Source organism: Alosa alosa, chromosome 9 (assembly GCF_017589495.1).
Source record: "Alosa alosa isolate M-15738 ecotype Scorff River chromosome 9, AALO_Geno_1.1, whole genome shotgun sequence".
In the NCBI taxonomy this organism is placed as follows: Eukaryota; Metazoa; Chordata; class Actinopteri; order Clupeiformes; family Clupeidae; genus Alosa; species Alosa alosa.
The window spans coordinates 11122296-11137080 of NC_063197.1; the positions used below are offsets into that span (position 1 = coordinate 11122296).

General features: G+C 45.5%; 1 protein-coding gene across 2 annotated transcripts in view; it reads left to right on the top strand.

The window, feature by feature from the left end:
• The window catches only part of LOC125300839 (collagen alpha-1(XXIV) chain), a 108186-nt gene that overhangs the window by 20290 nt on the left and 73111 nt on the right, over positions 1-14785 (top strand). For both annotated transcript variants that reach the window (XM_048252977.1, XM_048252978.1), the window contains exons 5-11: positions 1773-1826; positions 8196-8249; positions 8887-8940; positions 11085-11129; positions 12321-12374; positions 12692-12736; positions 14490-14543. In XM_048252977.1, the coding sequence (XP_048108934.1) occupies positions 1773-1826; positions 8196-8249; positions 8887-8940; positions 11085-11129; positions 12321-12374; positions 12692-12736; positions 14490-14543 (360 nt within the window). The remainder of the gene's footprint in view (positions 1-1772; positions 1827-8195; positions 8250-8886; positions 8941-11084; positions 11130-12320; positions 12375-12691; positions 12737-14489; positions 14544-14785) is intronic.

The window sequence follows — 14785 nt, forward strand, 5'->3', positions numbered from 1 at the left end:
CAGTAGTTGCCAGGGGATGTATGAATTTATTTTTGATCAAATGGGGAACATAATCTGATTATCATGGTGTGGTAGTATTACACATAGCATGAAAGTGCTGCTTGCTCATACAAGTTTATAAGCTCAGAGAATCCTGAGAGAGAGAAATACAGAAAGATAGTGAGGGATAAATAGAGAGAGATAGAGAGAGAGAGAGATAAAGAGAGAGAAGAGAGTCTTTATAAGCCATTTTGTTTCCATGTGCAGTTTTTTCTTCCAGGGAGGCTGTCTGTTTTTCGCCGTGGTGGGGGTGCGGTATTATCCGGAGACTCGGGGCGGCTCATTAGATGAGATGTGTAGTGGTGATAGGGGCTTCGCTGCAGGGTGGCACTGCGGTGGAGCCACACAGACCTCACTGGAGTCTACAGCAGCCGGCCGCCACACACCGCTGCTGCTCCGCTGCTCTGCTTGAACTCCCAGGGCACTCTGTGTGTCTGTGTGTCTCTCACACGCAGGTGGTAGCACTTTTCTCCCAGAACCCCTGTATTAAAACATCTGCTCTTAAAATCAGAGAGGGAGGGAAACTTAAAAAGAGAGAGAGAGAGAGAGAGAGAGAGAGAGAGAGAGAGAGAGAGAGAGAGAGAGTGTGTGAGTTAGAGAGAGAGAGAAAGCAAGAGAGAGACAGAGAGAGAGACTCTGTCTCTCTGTCTGTATGTAGATTTATGTGTGCCTATGTGTGTTTGTCTAATTGCATCCATGTTTGTGTGCACGAGAGAGAGAGAGTAACTGAAGCTGAAAGAACCCTGCAATACAGAGAGAGAGAGAGACAGAGAGAGAGATGAATAGTGTGGGAAGAGATTGGTTCTCATGGAACAAGGAGTTAACGGTATTAACCATGCGGTCGGCTTCACATGCCTACACTGTAAGGAAATGTTCTTACCCGCAGAACATGGCTACAGCAGTGATGGAAAGTGTGGGCCAGAAAGAGAAGGTGGCATTGAGGGCTGGCCTGAGGAAGGGAAAAAAATGAAAGAAAAGCCACACATGTTAGTCAAAACAGCGGTGGGTTTTCAGCGACTCTCCATCCCTCAATGCCCAGCCTGCATACCAAATGACAGCACAGAGAGGCTGACCTTAACAAGGAAAGATGGACAGTGAGACCAGAGATGAGAGAAAGAGTGGAAGTGTGCAAATGAAGGAGTGTGTGTGTGTGTGTGTGTGTGTGTGTGTGTGTGTGTGCGCACACCCGTGTACAAGTGTGCGTGTGTTGTGTGTGTGTGTGTGTGTGCATGCATGTGTGTGTGCATGAGTGTGAGTGTGTGAGAGAAAGAGAACAGCAGGAGTGCAGATGTGTGTAACTCTCCGCTGCATTCCTCCACAAAGCTTGGAGGAAGGCACACGTTTGGCATAAGGGAAAATATGTGACATCATGTTATATATAGGTGGGATGCAGAGACGGCTACCTTTGAGGTTTAACTCACAGCCATTGTGTATCACTCAGTCGGGGGCTTAGGGAAGATATACATATAAGCCCCCTGGCTCCCAGCCTCTGGGGGTCTCAAGCTTTCCTTTCCCCCCATAGGATTTGAGAATGGCTATCAGCTCCTTAACAGATAAGATACCGATGCAGACCTTAAACTACCTTGGTCTTGGATCTTGTATGCCATGGCAATAAACAATTCTCTGTGTGTGTGTTTGTGTGTGTGTGTGTGTTTCCATGGGTGTACTTGCCTACACATGTGTGTTTGTGTGTGTGGGTGTTTTCTCTCCCCCTCTCCCCCCTCTCTCTTTAGGGTCCGCCTGGTACTCATGGGAACCCTGGCCTGCCTGGTTTACCTGGTCCCAAGGTGAGTGCATAGTTTGGGGCCATGGCCAGCCTTGGTTACCCCCCCACCTTTGTCAGCTTCTCCTTAGGGGTGGTGTGCATGTGTGTGTGTGTGTGTGTGTGTGTGTGTGTGTGTGTGTGTGTGTGTGGGAGGGAGGAGGTATGTCTCAAGGCCACACAAAGCATACATAGGCCTAAGTTCACACTGATGTTTAATGTCATCCCCTGTTAGAATGCCACATACTCTACCCACAGCTTAAAGGCATTGAACTTTCAGCTAAACCCTAAATCTGGTCACATAGAATCCTCATCCACACACACACACACACACACACACACACACACACACACACACACACACACACACACACACACATTGACCCCAGCATAATCCCTCCCAACTTTGCTCACATCTGCATTCTCTCCAAGGCTCATTGCCTCTCCTTTTCTACAGGCTCCTCATTCCTAATTTGAGAAACAAATAACTCCTGATGGAGATGAATGACTCTGTTGGAGAGAGAAGAGAGGTGTGTGGGTGTGTGTATGGGGGTTGTAGGTGTGCGGGAGGGCGGCTGATGTTTCTAATATCCAGCTGGAGCAGGCGGCTGTGGTTGCCGGTCCTGTCATGGCGAGATGTTGCGTCAGGGCTGTTTAAAGCGTGTGGAAAGTGCCCTGTGGGCACAGAGGAGGGTGGATGTGCGGCTGTGATAGCCGCTGATAGATGTGCGGAAAATGCCCTTGTCGGTCTGTCTGTCTGTCTGTCGGGAATCTCCGCTATCAAATGGAGTCCAAATCAAGGAGGCGGGCATGTCTTTCTTTTCATTTTCATTTTGGGGTGAGGGTGAGAACGTGTACGTGCACATTTGTTATGTGTATGTGTGGGGTGAGCAAAGCATGTGAGAAAGACAGATAAAGAGAGAGAGAGGGAAGAGAGGAGAGAGCATCTGTGTGTGCGAGTCGACCCATGGAAAACACCTGGTCCGGCCTCCCTTGGCTGAGTGCAAGAGTAGGCGTGCGCTTTGGGCATTGATTAATTTGTTCCTGGGAGAAACGGGATGCGCTCACTGGAGTCTTCTCTTTCAAGCTGGAGGGAAAAGACTCTCTGCTGTCATGATTCATGCCAGTGACTCATAAAGGGAGCTTGTTTACTAATGCATTCACTGCTGTTTTTGGTGACTTGTTACAAGTAACCTTATAGATAAAGCAAACCTCAGTGGGTATCATAAAATGGAAAACTAAATTGAACGTTTTCGCAAGTCATGGAGACATTGGTGTTTATGATGAATTACTGATCCACTCTCTGACTAATTTTCTGGCTGAGCTCTTATTTCATTTTTGTCTGTTTCTAATACATTACTATAAATCACGGCAAGAGATTTTTCCAACCTCAGTGGAATGATCCCATGTTTTTCATTTTTTTGCTTTTTGAGAAGAAGCTCAACCAATACCTTCAGCTTTTCAACAGCTAACAACTCTATCTGTAATAATCAAACGTGCTCAATATATCACCAGAGAGATTAGCTTGTGGTCCCACTTTGAAACGTCTCTGAAAATACGTTCCAAAGCCAATCTCTTTGACACTTAAGCACCATCCCAGAAGCCCATGTTCTTCAGGAGGGACTGAAAGCAATGCTGGAATGCTGCTTTCTTGAAGGCCCACGTTTTCTCCTTGGACAGGGAAAAGAATACACACACTTTGATTTATTGCATGGATCTGAGGTGAAGGTGGAATTTAAATCTCAGATGTATTTGTGTGTGTGTGTGTGTGTGTATGTGTGTGTGTGTGTGTGTGTGTGTGTGTGTGTGTATGTGTGTGTGCATGAACAGACAGTCTGTGAGGAGGTTGCATCTTGCATCTTCCATGCTATCCTAAGGCTCATTCATGTAAAGCAGTTGGTCAGCGTAATGACCCCACAATCCCGTCTGTCGGGCAGACTCGCAGGAGACCAGGCCAGAGAGGACAGAGTGGGAGGAGGGAGGGGAGAGATATAGCGATAAGGCGGCTGATCAGAGAGAGAGTGAGGGAAGTAAAGACGGCGTAGTGGACAATGGAGTTACCGAGGAGAAACAATGTGATGATTTAATAAAATCCGTTGTTTATTGAATGCTTGTCAGTTAAAAATGTTGCCGTTAGTATGCGTGGGCAAGTGACAAAAAGTGTCAGCACACCTGGCACCTAGATGCGGAGCACTCAAGCCTCGGACTCCGAGCCAGGATATGTGCGTATTTCACCCAAGACTCATCTCATCTTTCCGTCTGACCGCACAGTCTTGGTTAGGCAGCGTGCGCCCGAGAACATGTCCAACTCTTTGGTATTGCGGACACATTTTTTGTTCAACCATTGTTTACTTAATGTCCGATCATGCTGCTCCGGCCCAGCTTAATTTTGGCCTGTCAGCCTCGTGTCTGGATAAACTCAGCCTGAGAGCTAAAGGGCAGAATTAATAACACTGCTAAGAGCCATTATTACTCTTCTGCAGGCTGACGTCCATGTCTGAGTTGGGAGTCAGTGGGCTGCGTCCACAGATGTTAGAGTCGGGACTATTGTTTTGCAATCCTTGAATGTTTCCAGGCTGCATCATACAGGGAAGTGGATTGGAGATGGAATAGTGACGTGGCTTATACTGGCATGTTCTCTCTCTAGGTCAACGCGTGTAGAGTGCTATCCAATCTGCTCCCCAAGAGTTTCATTATCTATGTTTGCCTGGGCAGATGACTTCAGTCAAGTTATCACGGACATACAGGCACACACACACACACACACACACACACTCACACACACACACACACACACACAAACTTCTTCTTCCTTGAACACACTGTCGTCGACACAAAATAATACCATTCTCATGCATGCATTTCATTCAAGTAACCATTTATGGCGAGGAAAAAGCACATTTTAATACAGACACTTATGCATCTATAAACCCACTCACTTACACAGACTTGCACATAGACACACGTACACACACACTTAAGACAGAGGTGCAGTGAGGCAAAGAGGGAGGTCTGACAGGAGTCAGAGGTGTGATTGTCTGCACTGAGCTGAGCTGGACTGTGCTGTGCTGTGAGCACTCATCTCCTCAAGCACGTTGGCACCGTCAGAGTCAACAGCCTGTGGCTGATGGAGAGCAGCCCCTGACATCTGTGCTGTGATTTTGGCATGGCGCTCTGCCCATCACTTTACCGTACTGTGCCCCCCTCCAACACCATCCATCCTCCCCTGCACCCTGCACATACCTTCTTGGTAGTGCTACTCTTTCCAGCAGGGTTTATGTGCCTCCACCCCTCCACACACACACACACACACTCACACACACACTCATCATCAGTGTGTCTGTTCAAAGCTGTGTGTTGTTGAACACCTGCCGACACAATCTTGCCAACACAATCCAGCTTCGACAATCTAGGAGCCTTACCTCAGCCCCACCACACCCCACCCGGTGAGAATCAGTGACAAGATGGAGCTCACCCAAAAAACATACACACACAGAGAGAGGGAAAGAGAGAGAGAGAGAGAGAGAGAGAGAGAGAGAGATTTGTAGATAAATAATGCTTTGTTAGTCTTTTTCACCCTCCGGATTACCCTCTGGGATTCCTTACGCCTGTCGGAATAAGGATGTATAGCTTTGGAAAATGCACCTGCAGACTTTTCCATGCGCTGTCTCCGAGCCAACCTGCTTAGTGTGTATGGGCTCACACCTGCGGCAAGCTCCTGCAGAGATCCCTCCTGCTTTAATGGACACGCACTTAGTGGTTATTGGCCTGTAGTTTATCTACAGATTATTTGTCTGTCTGAAGTAAAGAACGTTCAATCTATGCTTTTAATTTTACTTTGTAATCATATTTACATATTATTTGTGTGAGAAGAAGATTTGTAGGTTTTTTGTTTTGTGTTTTGTTATTATTTGGTTATTTATTTGCATCGTAGTCTTCTATTAAAGTCAGCACAGCTGGGTTTTTAAGCAGAGTAATAAAATGGAATGTGGCGTGTAGCCTCAGGGGAAAGAGCAGCTCTCGAGGCCTGTCCTCCTCCATCATCTCATAAAACTGCATCCGATCTGATCATTTTAAGTCAGCATTTGTGACATTTGCAAACTTGTTTTTTTTTTTCATCCTTCCCTCTTCCGGCTCTTCTTCCTTTGCCTTATGTCATCAGATGCAGTTCATGTAGGCTCGCCGAGGCTTGCAGCAGTTAATGTGGATTGGGAGGAAGTGGGACTACCCATAAAACACTTCAGAAGGGGGCTCTAGGAAGGGGCTGTGCTGGGCTGGCTCTGCCTGCTCTAGGGGCTGGGGCTTGGGCCTGGGTCTGGGCCTGGCTGTGCTTACATGCAGAGGCAGCAGTGGCGACGGCAGCAGCAGCAGCAGCAGCAGCAGCAGCCATGATGTGGATGTGGTTTTGTGCTCACAAGACGTCTGCGGCCAGCCAGTGATTGCTCCTGAGCCGCAGTGTGGGAGACAAGGATGGGGGTTGGGAGGGTGGGAAGTGTTCCATGATTGCCTGCAGTGGAAGAGGAAATTTACCAAACGGCCTTTTAACAGCCTTAATGCCTCTGTGCAGCCTCAGCATTTTGTTGACAGGAGAATTACGCAGGTTTACTAAAACTAAAGGTCGCAAGTAAAAGTTTTGACTGTTTGCAGCCCTCCCTTTGTTAGCCATTACTGCTTTGCATTTTCTTCCCTGTTAGTGTAATACTGTTGAGTCCCAGCTGCAGCCGCACACATTAAGACTACAGACATAGCCCCCGACCCTCGCTTCCCCGCCCTCCCAGCAAATGAATTCCTGGGACATTAAAAATGAGCTAGTGTTTGTAGATGTGTTTCCTAAACTTTGACCTTGAACGGCTGACACGGGAGGCCATCCTGGATGACAGTACAATTATGAGGAAAGATGGCTGTGGGCTAAAACAGCCAGATTTATCACCACATTGCCTCTCCTATGAGTCATCCCTCTGCAGCACTCAGGAGAATGGGAACAGACTGAGGGCTGTTGGTTTTCGCCCTCTAAATCCCTCCGTAAGCCTGGATGGGAACATCACTGTAGCCGTGAACAACCTGGTGTGTCTAAAGATCTCAGGCAGTGTGCTGAAAGCTGGAATTGACAGCTGGTCGTGTGGGCTTGAAAAAATGTTTTGATCATGTGCCATGGCCCTCATATCTGTTCATCAAGCATTTTTCTCCCCAAAAAGAAAAGAACCAAGATTTCACAATTTCTTTCATCCTCAACTGAATCTTTGAGTGAGTGTCAATCCCTTCACATCAGTCAGTTCTGTCACAGTTGTTTTGCCAACGCTAAATGTTAAAGAGTTATAGAAAGCATACAGTATCTGGCCTTTAACAGTAGAGATTTAATCTCATTTTCCATCACAGTCCACTTTGTTTGTGACAGTGAGAATGGTATGTTTACCTGGCTTGATATCTTCACTGCATGGTTCATGTAGTAGTTTTTTGTTTCAGTTAGTGATATAAATACTTGGAAGGAGCTCTTACTACTTTCAGAGGTCATGACTGTTTGGTATAAAAATTTAAGAAAAAACTCCTACACCCTGTAAATGCAGATCAGTGTGTAACAAGTCTGTTTTTATAGTAGTGCCCGTGATATTTTTGGGTTCTCAGTGATGTTTTAAGAATGACGCTGTTGAAGGCCTTTCTGTTGAGAACTGTCTGTAGAGTTGCCAAAGTTGTAAACATGTCAGTGGAAGATTCCCAGGAAAGACCACATGTTTGAGCACAGGTCAAACGCATTGTTGTTTCATTTCCTGGTTTCTGCCACCCCCCCACCCCTTTTATGTTTCGGCTACATTTTGCTCTGCGAAATTCTCTCAGGAATTCATGTCGCTGTCAGTAGCCTCTTGAGTCGAGCTCGAAATGGCTTTATGTCTCAATTCCTCTGGACAGGCTCAAAAGAAGGGGCTTAGAGAGGTTGTCTTCGTCCAACCCACAAATCAGCATTCTCAAGGAGTCCTCTCTCAATGGCTGTGTAGACACACACACACACACACACACACACACACACACACACACACACACATGGACACACACTCACACACATACACACATACAGAAGTTTGAAAGCTATACATCTCCATGAATACCAGGTTCAGTCAGACAGTGACAAGGGGCTTTGGGCCAGGGGTGGGGTATTGTACACTGATACAGAACTCACAGCTGAGATCACTCTTGTCAGCTCAGAATGTAATCTCAAATCTCTGTAATCTCTTGCTTTTCTTTTACTGTGTTGTAAAGTTTGCAATGTTTATTGTAAGAGGAAAACCATACCAATTTAAAAGTTGATCACTTGTTTTACAAGCAGTGTCAGTAACCAGTGTCAGTTTTGAGAGGAGAGGGGCAGAGTAAGTAACGCTGTGGTGAATCTGTCTTTTGTTAGGGTGCCAAAGGTGATCCAGGACTCTCCCCTGGTCAGGCCCCACCGGGGGACCCGGTAAGGCATCCGAGACATCGGCCCTATATGCAACATGGCCTGTCAGCTCTTTGCATATCTCTCTCTCTCTCTCTCTCTCTCTCTCTCTCTCTCTCTCTCTCTCTCTCTCTCTCTCTCTCTCTCTCTCTCTCTCACACACACACACACACACACACACACACACACACACACACACACACACACACACACACACACACACACACACACACACACACACACACACACACAGTGAATGTCTTTGTGGCTTTTGTAGCTTTCCTGTCATGCACCTTTTCAGTTCCCCTTCCTGTAACTTTGTTGTTTTTTCCCCTACCCCTTACACCTTATCCCCAAACATTTTCTCAGTGATAACATCACCTCTAGATTGTAGATCATAGATCATAGGTCAAGCCTGTTTTTTTTTTTTTTTTTTTTTTTTTTTTTTTTTTTTTTTCAACTGGGCCTCAAGCTAGCCTCTTTTGCCCCGTGATAAACAGTCAGGCTTCACTCCCTATTTCCTTCTCCGACTCCTCTTGGCTAACCCGAAACACATTTTTTTGTGGATAGCTCACTGTCATAATAACTCCAGTGCACGCTTTGTGTTGGTTGGTGTGAGCCCACACTTTTCAGGGGGTTCTTATGCTTCTCTCTTTTTCAGGGAGACAGAGGACGCATGGGTCCACAGGGCGCAGCGGGTTTCCCAGGTCCACCGGTAAGGCTATTCCCTCCATCTGTCTTTCTCCCCTGCACGCGCAGGTAACACAAGCTTGTCACTATTTTAAAACTGTGTGTCGGGAAGGGTCTGGGATTATTGCATCTCAAGTGTAGGCCACACATGATGTGTGTAGGCTGTAAAAGCACGGCGGCGATGGCGGCTTTGTAAGTGCTTGGCCTCGTGGTTGACACTGGATGGAGTTGGAGGTCGCTGCCATTGCTACCGCTGCTGCTGCTGCTGCTGCTGTTGCTGTTGCCACCGAGCCCCCTCTCAACAGTCAAGTCTATGGATTGGGGTGGATTGGGTTACGGCCGTGACAGAAAGGGCCTGTGTCAGAGTGCAAGGCTGCCGCGGCTTGCCATCTGGCCTCTTGGAGGCCTGGTGCCACTGTGGCCCTGGCGTCGGTCTGGGGCAGGGGCACGTCTGCAGCCCTGCGAGAACCCGAGAACTCCCAGGAGGTTAAAGGTCATCTTTTAACGGAAAAGACTCTCGACGGAAGGTCATGCTCCCAGTGGCCATGAACATCCCATACATCTTCAAAGAGCAACTGGCCCAAACGAGCGTCCCTCTCAGTGTCCATTTGAGCTCATAAATCAAGGCCTTCATATCCATCTCACCGGGACTTTTTTAATCACCAAACACCAATCATATGTAATTACACATCCACTGACATGTAATAAATGTCATAAACAGTCCTGTAGCCTTTCATACCTAAACATGATGCCTCATACTACAATGATTGGAGTGTGACCGCTTTCTTAAACACCACCAGACTCCACAGTTTCCTTATCAGCGAACCGTCTTTCCGAGAAAGCTTTCCGAAAAGCAAGTGTTAATCCCTCCCGAGATACACCTGGAGATGAATGACTGGAGCTTCTATTTAAGCTGTGTGAGGGAAGAACAGTAGCACAGTGAAACTGGACTGCACCGCCCGTCCCAGGAGGACTGTCCAGAATGTTTGCAGAAACTTAACCTAATACCCAGAAGATGAACTAGACCCCATGAGGTGTTTTCATAGGAAATGGATGACTTTGGACCAACCTTCTCTAACCCTCGCAAGTGAAGTCTTTTTATTAAACTCCAAAAGAGTTCAGGTGTCGCAACCTAGGAAGTGATTAAATGGCAAAACAGTGCCCACAGTTTGTGTTTTTTTCCTCCTTCCTTTCAACAGCATCCTGGACCAGCCATCTAGATATCCAGGACCAGCCAACCTGATATTTCTTTCTACACAGGACTGGAACATTCACAGCACTCTAAGTGGAGTCTAAAGCATATCTTGACTCTTCAAAGGACACGTTTTGGCCTGAGTTCAGGGCATCTCAATGAAAATTTGATTTTCAGATAACTTTTTAGGTTATGAGCCACTCTGGATGCATGTAATGTGGTATGCATGAAACATGGGTATCTTGGAAGATTATCAAATTCGTTGCAACAGAAGAACTTAACAGCCTACTGAGCCATAGCTGACTAGAAGTTCATAGCCTCAATCAACAGATCTTTACAGTTTTACTGTTTTATGTTTGAAGGATTTGTGTTCTTCATCAAACTACTGTTCTTCAGCTCATGAATACCCAGTAATATGTGGTCGGTGCATGGTATAGAGTGATTGTATGGATCCTCCTGACTTGTGTACGTATGCTGATCTCAACAAGGATCATTAGGTTGTTGTGGCTACAGAGTTTTAAGGCAAATTCCCACACCGAAGGTGACCCCCAACAGAAATAGCCTGTCAGGTCTAGACCAGGTTAGGAGGTAATTCATGCCGACCTCTGACCCCTGCTGTGCCATTAGGCTGCTGGGTGTTGCAGGATTGGCCTTGGGAATTTTCCAGACCCTTCAGAGAATTCAGACTGGCTGGGCATGCCCCTCCCCTTATGACCACAACAAATCCTACTGCAAATCCCCTATTGATAAGTTATTTCAGTGTTAACTAAATATTAATACTGGATAGAGAGGGATGTGGTTATATTGGGGCTAAGGATTGTCTCATTGAAACAAGCTAGTATTGTACATTAGGCATGCACTGAGCCAAGAGACTGATGATCCAAAGCAGACTCTGGACACAAGCAACATCCAGACTGGTGTTAAAGGATCTTATTTGAGTGTATTGGAGTTTATTGGTTTTGTTGTTTCTATTGCAGGGTCCAAAAGGGTATCCTGGGCCTTCAGGCTTGCCAGGAGATCAGGTATGAAGTTCACACGCTTCACGCGTCTCATGTCCTTGACATGTGATACACTTAGAAACGTGTTTAGAAAACTACACGCAGAAATCGCTTTACTTTATCTTCATTTTTTACACTGTCATTTTCTCTCAATCGGTTTTCACACTGACACCCAAACCTACTCACATCTTCTCACTCACTAAATCTGTCATGCATTTTTAACACATGCACGCATGCACACACACACACACACACACACACACACACACACACACACACACACACACACACACACACACACACAGACAGCTGTGGTCTGCATGTCACCGGTTATGTCACACCTCTCAGCTGTTCCTTCTTATCATCACACCTTCTTTCATCCCAGTTCATCCCTGTCTGCTCTCCACAGGAAGTACAAAGCTTTAGAAGAACCTAATAATTAACACTTACACCAAGCTGCTCGGAAACTGGGCAACGCTATACAGTGTATGCAGCCTGTGAAAAAGACAACTCTCTGGGAGATTTTGGAAGTCCTTCCTGTTCAGCTGGCCTTAGAGACACTTATGATTTACATTGGGAATCTAAAGGGACAAAAGTAAATAGATAGGATGTGATCTCTCCACATTTGTAAATTCCCTGAACAAGCAGAAAAAAGGAAAATGAGATATTTATTTACAAGTATCTCACAGACATATATAAGCTCTTTTTTGGTTTTAAACTTCAGCCTGTCCTCTTCATCATTACTCTTTACTAATTACCCTCATTATACTAATATCAATGTAATAAGACTATCATTTATAGATCTTAGTAATCATATAGTATCATGTAGCATTTTGGGCATAGTCAGACAAGCTATACCTGTAGCTTTAACCATCAATTGGCTCCTGCTCCAACTGCAGGCAAGGTTATGAAGCATCAGTATTTTGTCCTCTTTATTACCCAAGTTAAGATGCTCTTGTAATAGCACTAGGTAACAGTCCAGCTCATGTTTCATCATCTGAACTGGAGCAGTGCCAGCGGTGGGAAGTTGGACGGAGATGGGTATTTCAGCACGGAGGCTGTGGACATGGCAGAGAAGGGCCTCACTGGTCGGGGGGAGGGGGGGGCAGCTGAGAACAATACCCGTCTTATTCTCCCCTGGCATAGTTTCTCCTCTTTCATGCCCCTGTCTCTCTCTCTCTCTCTCTCTCTCTCTCTCTCTCTCCTCTCCCGCAGGGTTTGCCAGGACTACCAGGCGAGACTGGGGCAGCAGGTTACCCTGGCAGGCAGGTGCAGTGACCACGATCCACTTAAAAACTACACTACCCAGAACCCTACTGCTACAGTACCATGTGTGCCACCATAACTTCCCCCAAAACTGCCTAGAATACACCATACATATGCTTTATCTCACTGGAAAATGTACACAACATGAACCCCTTTCAATATGTAAATCTTTATTTAACATTGTTTACCGTGACACTTTACCCTCAGTAACAATAGCCTTCCCATCTACTGTATAAAGCCAGTTGGCACACATTTCCTCTCATTTTGGCATTTGCAATGAAGGACAGTGGATTCTCCTCCTTAAGACTGCTCTGTTTCAGGGGTTGGCTGGACCAGAAGGTAACCCAGGTCCTAAAGGTGTCCGTGTAAGTAGAGCAAACCCCTCTCCTCTCTCCCTCCCGTGCTGTAAAAACGTGAACTTTTCATTTCCTGAGAGGATTAGACAGTGGCAGCCAGGCGACTCGCGCTACCATTCCTGTTCACCAAACAGCTGACCTGAGGTCTGTGAGGCTGTAAGAAAAAAGCTGTGTAGCACCACTAGGGGCTGTTCAAGGATCTGTGTTATTTAACAAAGCTGGCCGACTTCACTCACGCAGCGCATACTCCTCAGGAAGCACTGGCATGAGAGAGACAGAGAGAGAGAGAGAGAGAAAGAGAAAGAGATGGAGAGAGAGAAGGAGTGGGGGTAGGGTTACAGTGAAAGAAAAGTAGGGGGATTCAAGACAGTGCTCAGAAAAGAAGTGAGAGAATGAGCGAGAGAGAGCGAGAGAGAGGGAAAAAAGAAAAGTTCTAAATGACAAAATGAAAAGGAGGGGAGAGCAAAAAAAGAGAAGAAATTGGCTGATGAGAGAAAGCAAAGAAAAAAAGGGAAACTGTATAATGTGGGAGACCAGATTATACAGTAGGTTGAAAGCTGTAATAGATGCATCTACAAACTGCAAACAAATCACTGCATTATTTTCTGTCAGGGGACTTCAGAGACTCTCACTAAGCCTGGCCTTTTGCAGTCTCAGAGGAATGTCTAAGAAGGAAGAACGCACGGGGGAGAGAAGGGCAGACAGGGCAAGACAGAAGGAAAGAGAGAGCTTTAGAGGCCTCCCGTCTATCTTGTTTCATCTTTGACTGACTTGCCATGTGATTTCACTCAACCAGAAACCAAAACATAGCAGATAACCTGTTGTCCCCTCAGCCTAGACGGCCTTTCTCTTGGATTATGGACGTGGTCGACCTGGGGGCACAGACCCTGATTTTCATGGACCTCTTTTCAAATACGTTTTAAAACCATCTCCCTAGTCATACTTTATATTTGATAGATTGGTGAGGTAATGATACAATGATTCAGTAGGGTGATAATACAAAAAACAGGTGTGGTGGAACAATGGTAATGTCACCGACAATCTGTCGATTCCTGCCATTGCGAGTCTGTGTTGCTTTGGATAATAGTGTCTACTAAATATCAGTCAACTTTATTTTTAACTTCTAACAATCAGGCATAAGGCATGTGTGCAGATAAGACCAAGCTTACCAGTGACTCCAAGAAACAAAACTAAAACAATAAAAAACAATCATAATTGTTGAACAAGGTGTCTTACTATGCAATAGCTAGTGGATAGTGAAGCTCAGTAGAGACAATGTATGCTGTGAAGAGATTATGTCATACAAATGCATGTTCTCCAGCAAAATGCTCTTAAGGGGAGGCAGGGTAATTGCAGGGCTTTTCACAAATTATTCTTTGTAACTGGTGTTTGATGAGTAGGTAAAACATAAATTATATCATAAGTAGAAATGCCACAGGCCCAAGCATGGAGCCATGAGGATCTCAACGGATTCAAATGTGTCTCTAAGCAGTATAGTGACAAGCTCCATTCTTTTTTTTTTTATAGAAAATTAATTCTTATTTATTGCTGCAGTAATTGTAAATGTGTGATTATTGAGGACACCTTGATAACCAGCTTTACAAAGAAAAGTAGATTGTACTTTTATTTGGTATTTTTTTTATGTTAGTGCACTTGAAGCACAAACCATTACAATGTGAGTTTTATGCAATATGTTATATTTTTGAAAAGTTAAGTGTGTAGCCTTCTGTAATTGGTTGTATTGTTATTGCCACTCTTCTAGGGGTTCATCGGCCCACCAGGTCTAGCAGGTCCAGTAGGTCTGGAAGGAGAAAGAGTAAGTCATGTGACCTCACATGAGGAGTCTATTTCTGTTGTTGTTGTTTTTTTTTTTACTGTGGAAACCAGTTACACTGCATGTATTCTTTTCTTTGTGTAAAAATATACAATAGTGTATAGCATGCCTTTCTCCCTCTTTACTGCGGGGAAAATGTAACACATGTTGTTCTTGTGAATACCTTCCACTATGTGGTGATTTTATAACTCGGTTAATTTCTTTTCCATCACTAGCAAGCCTCT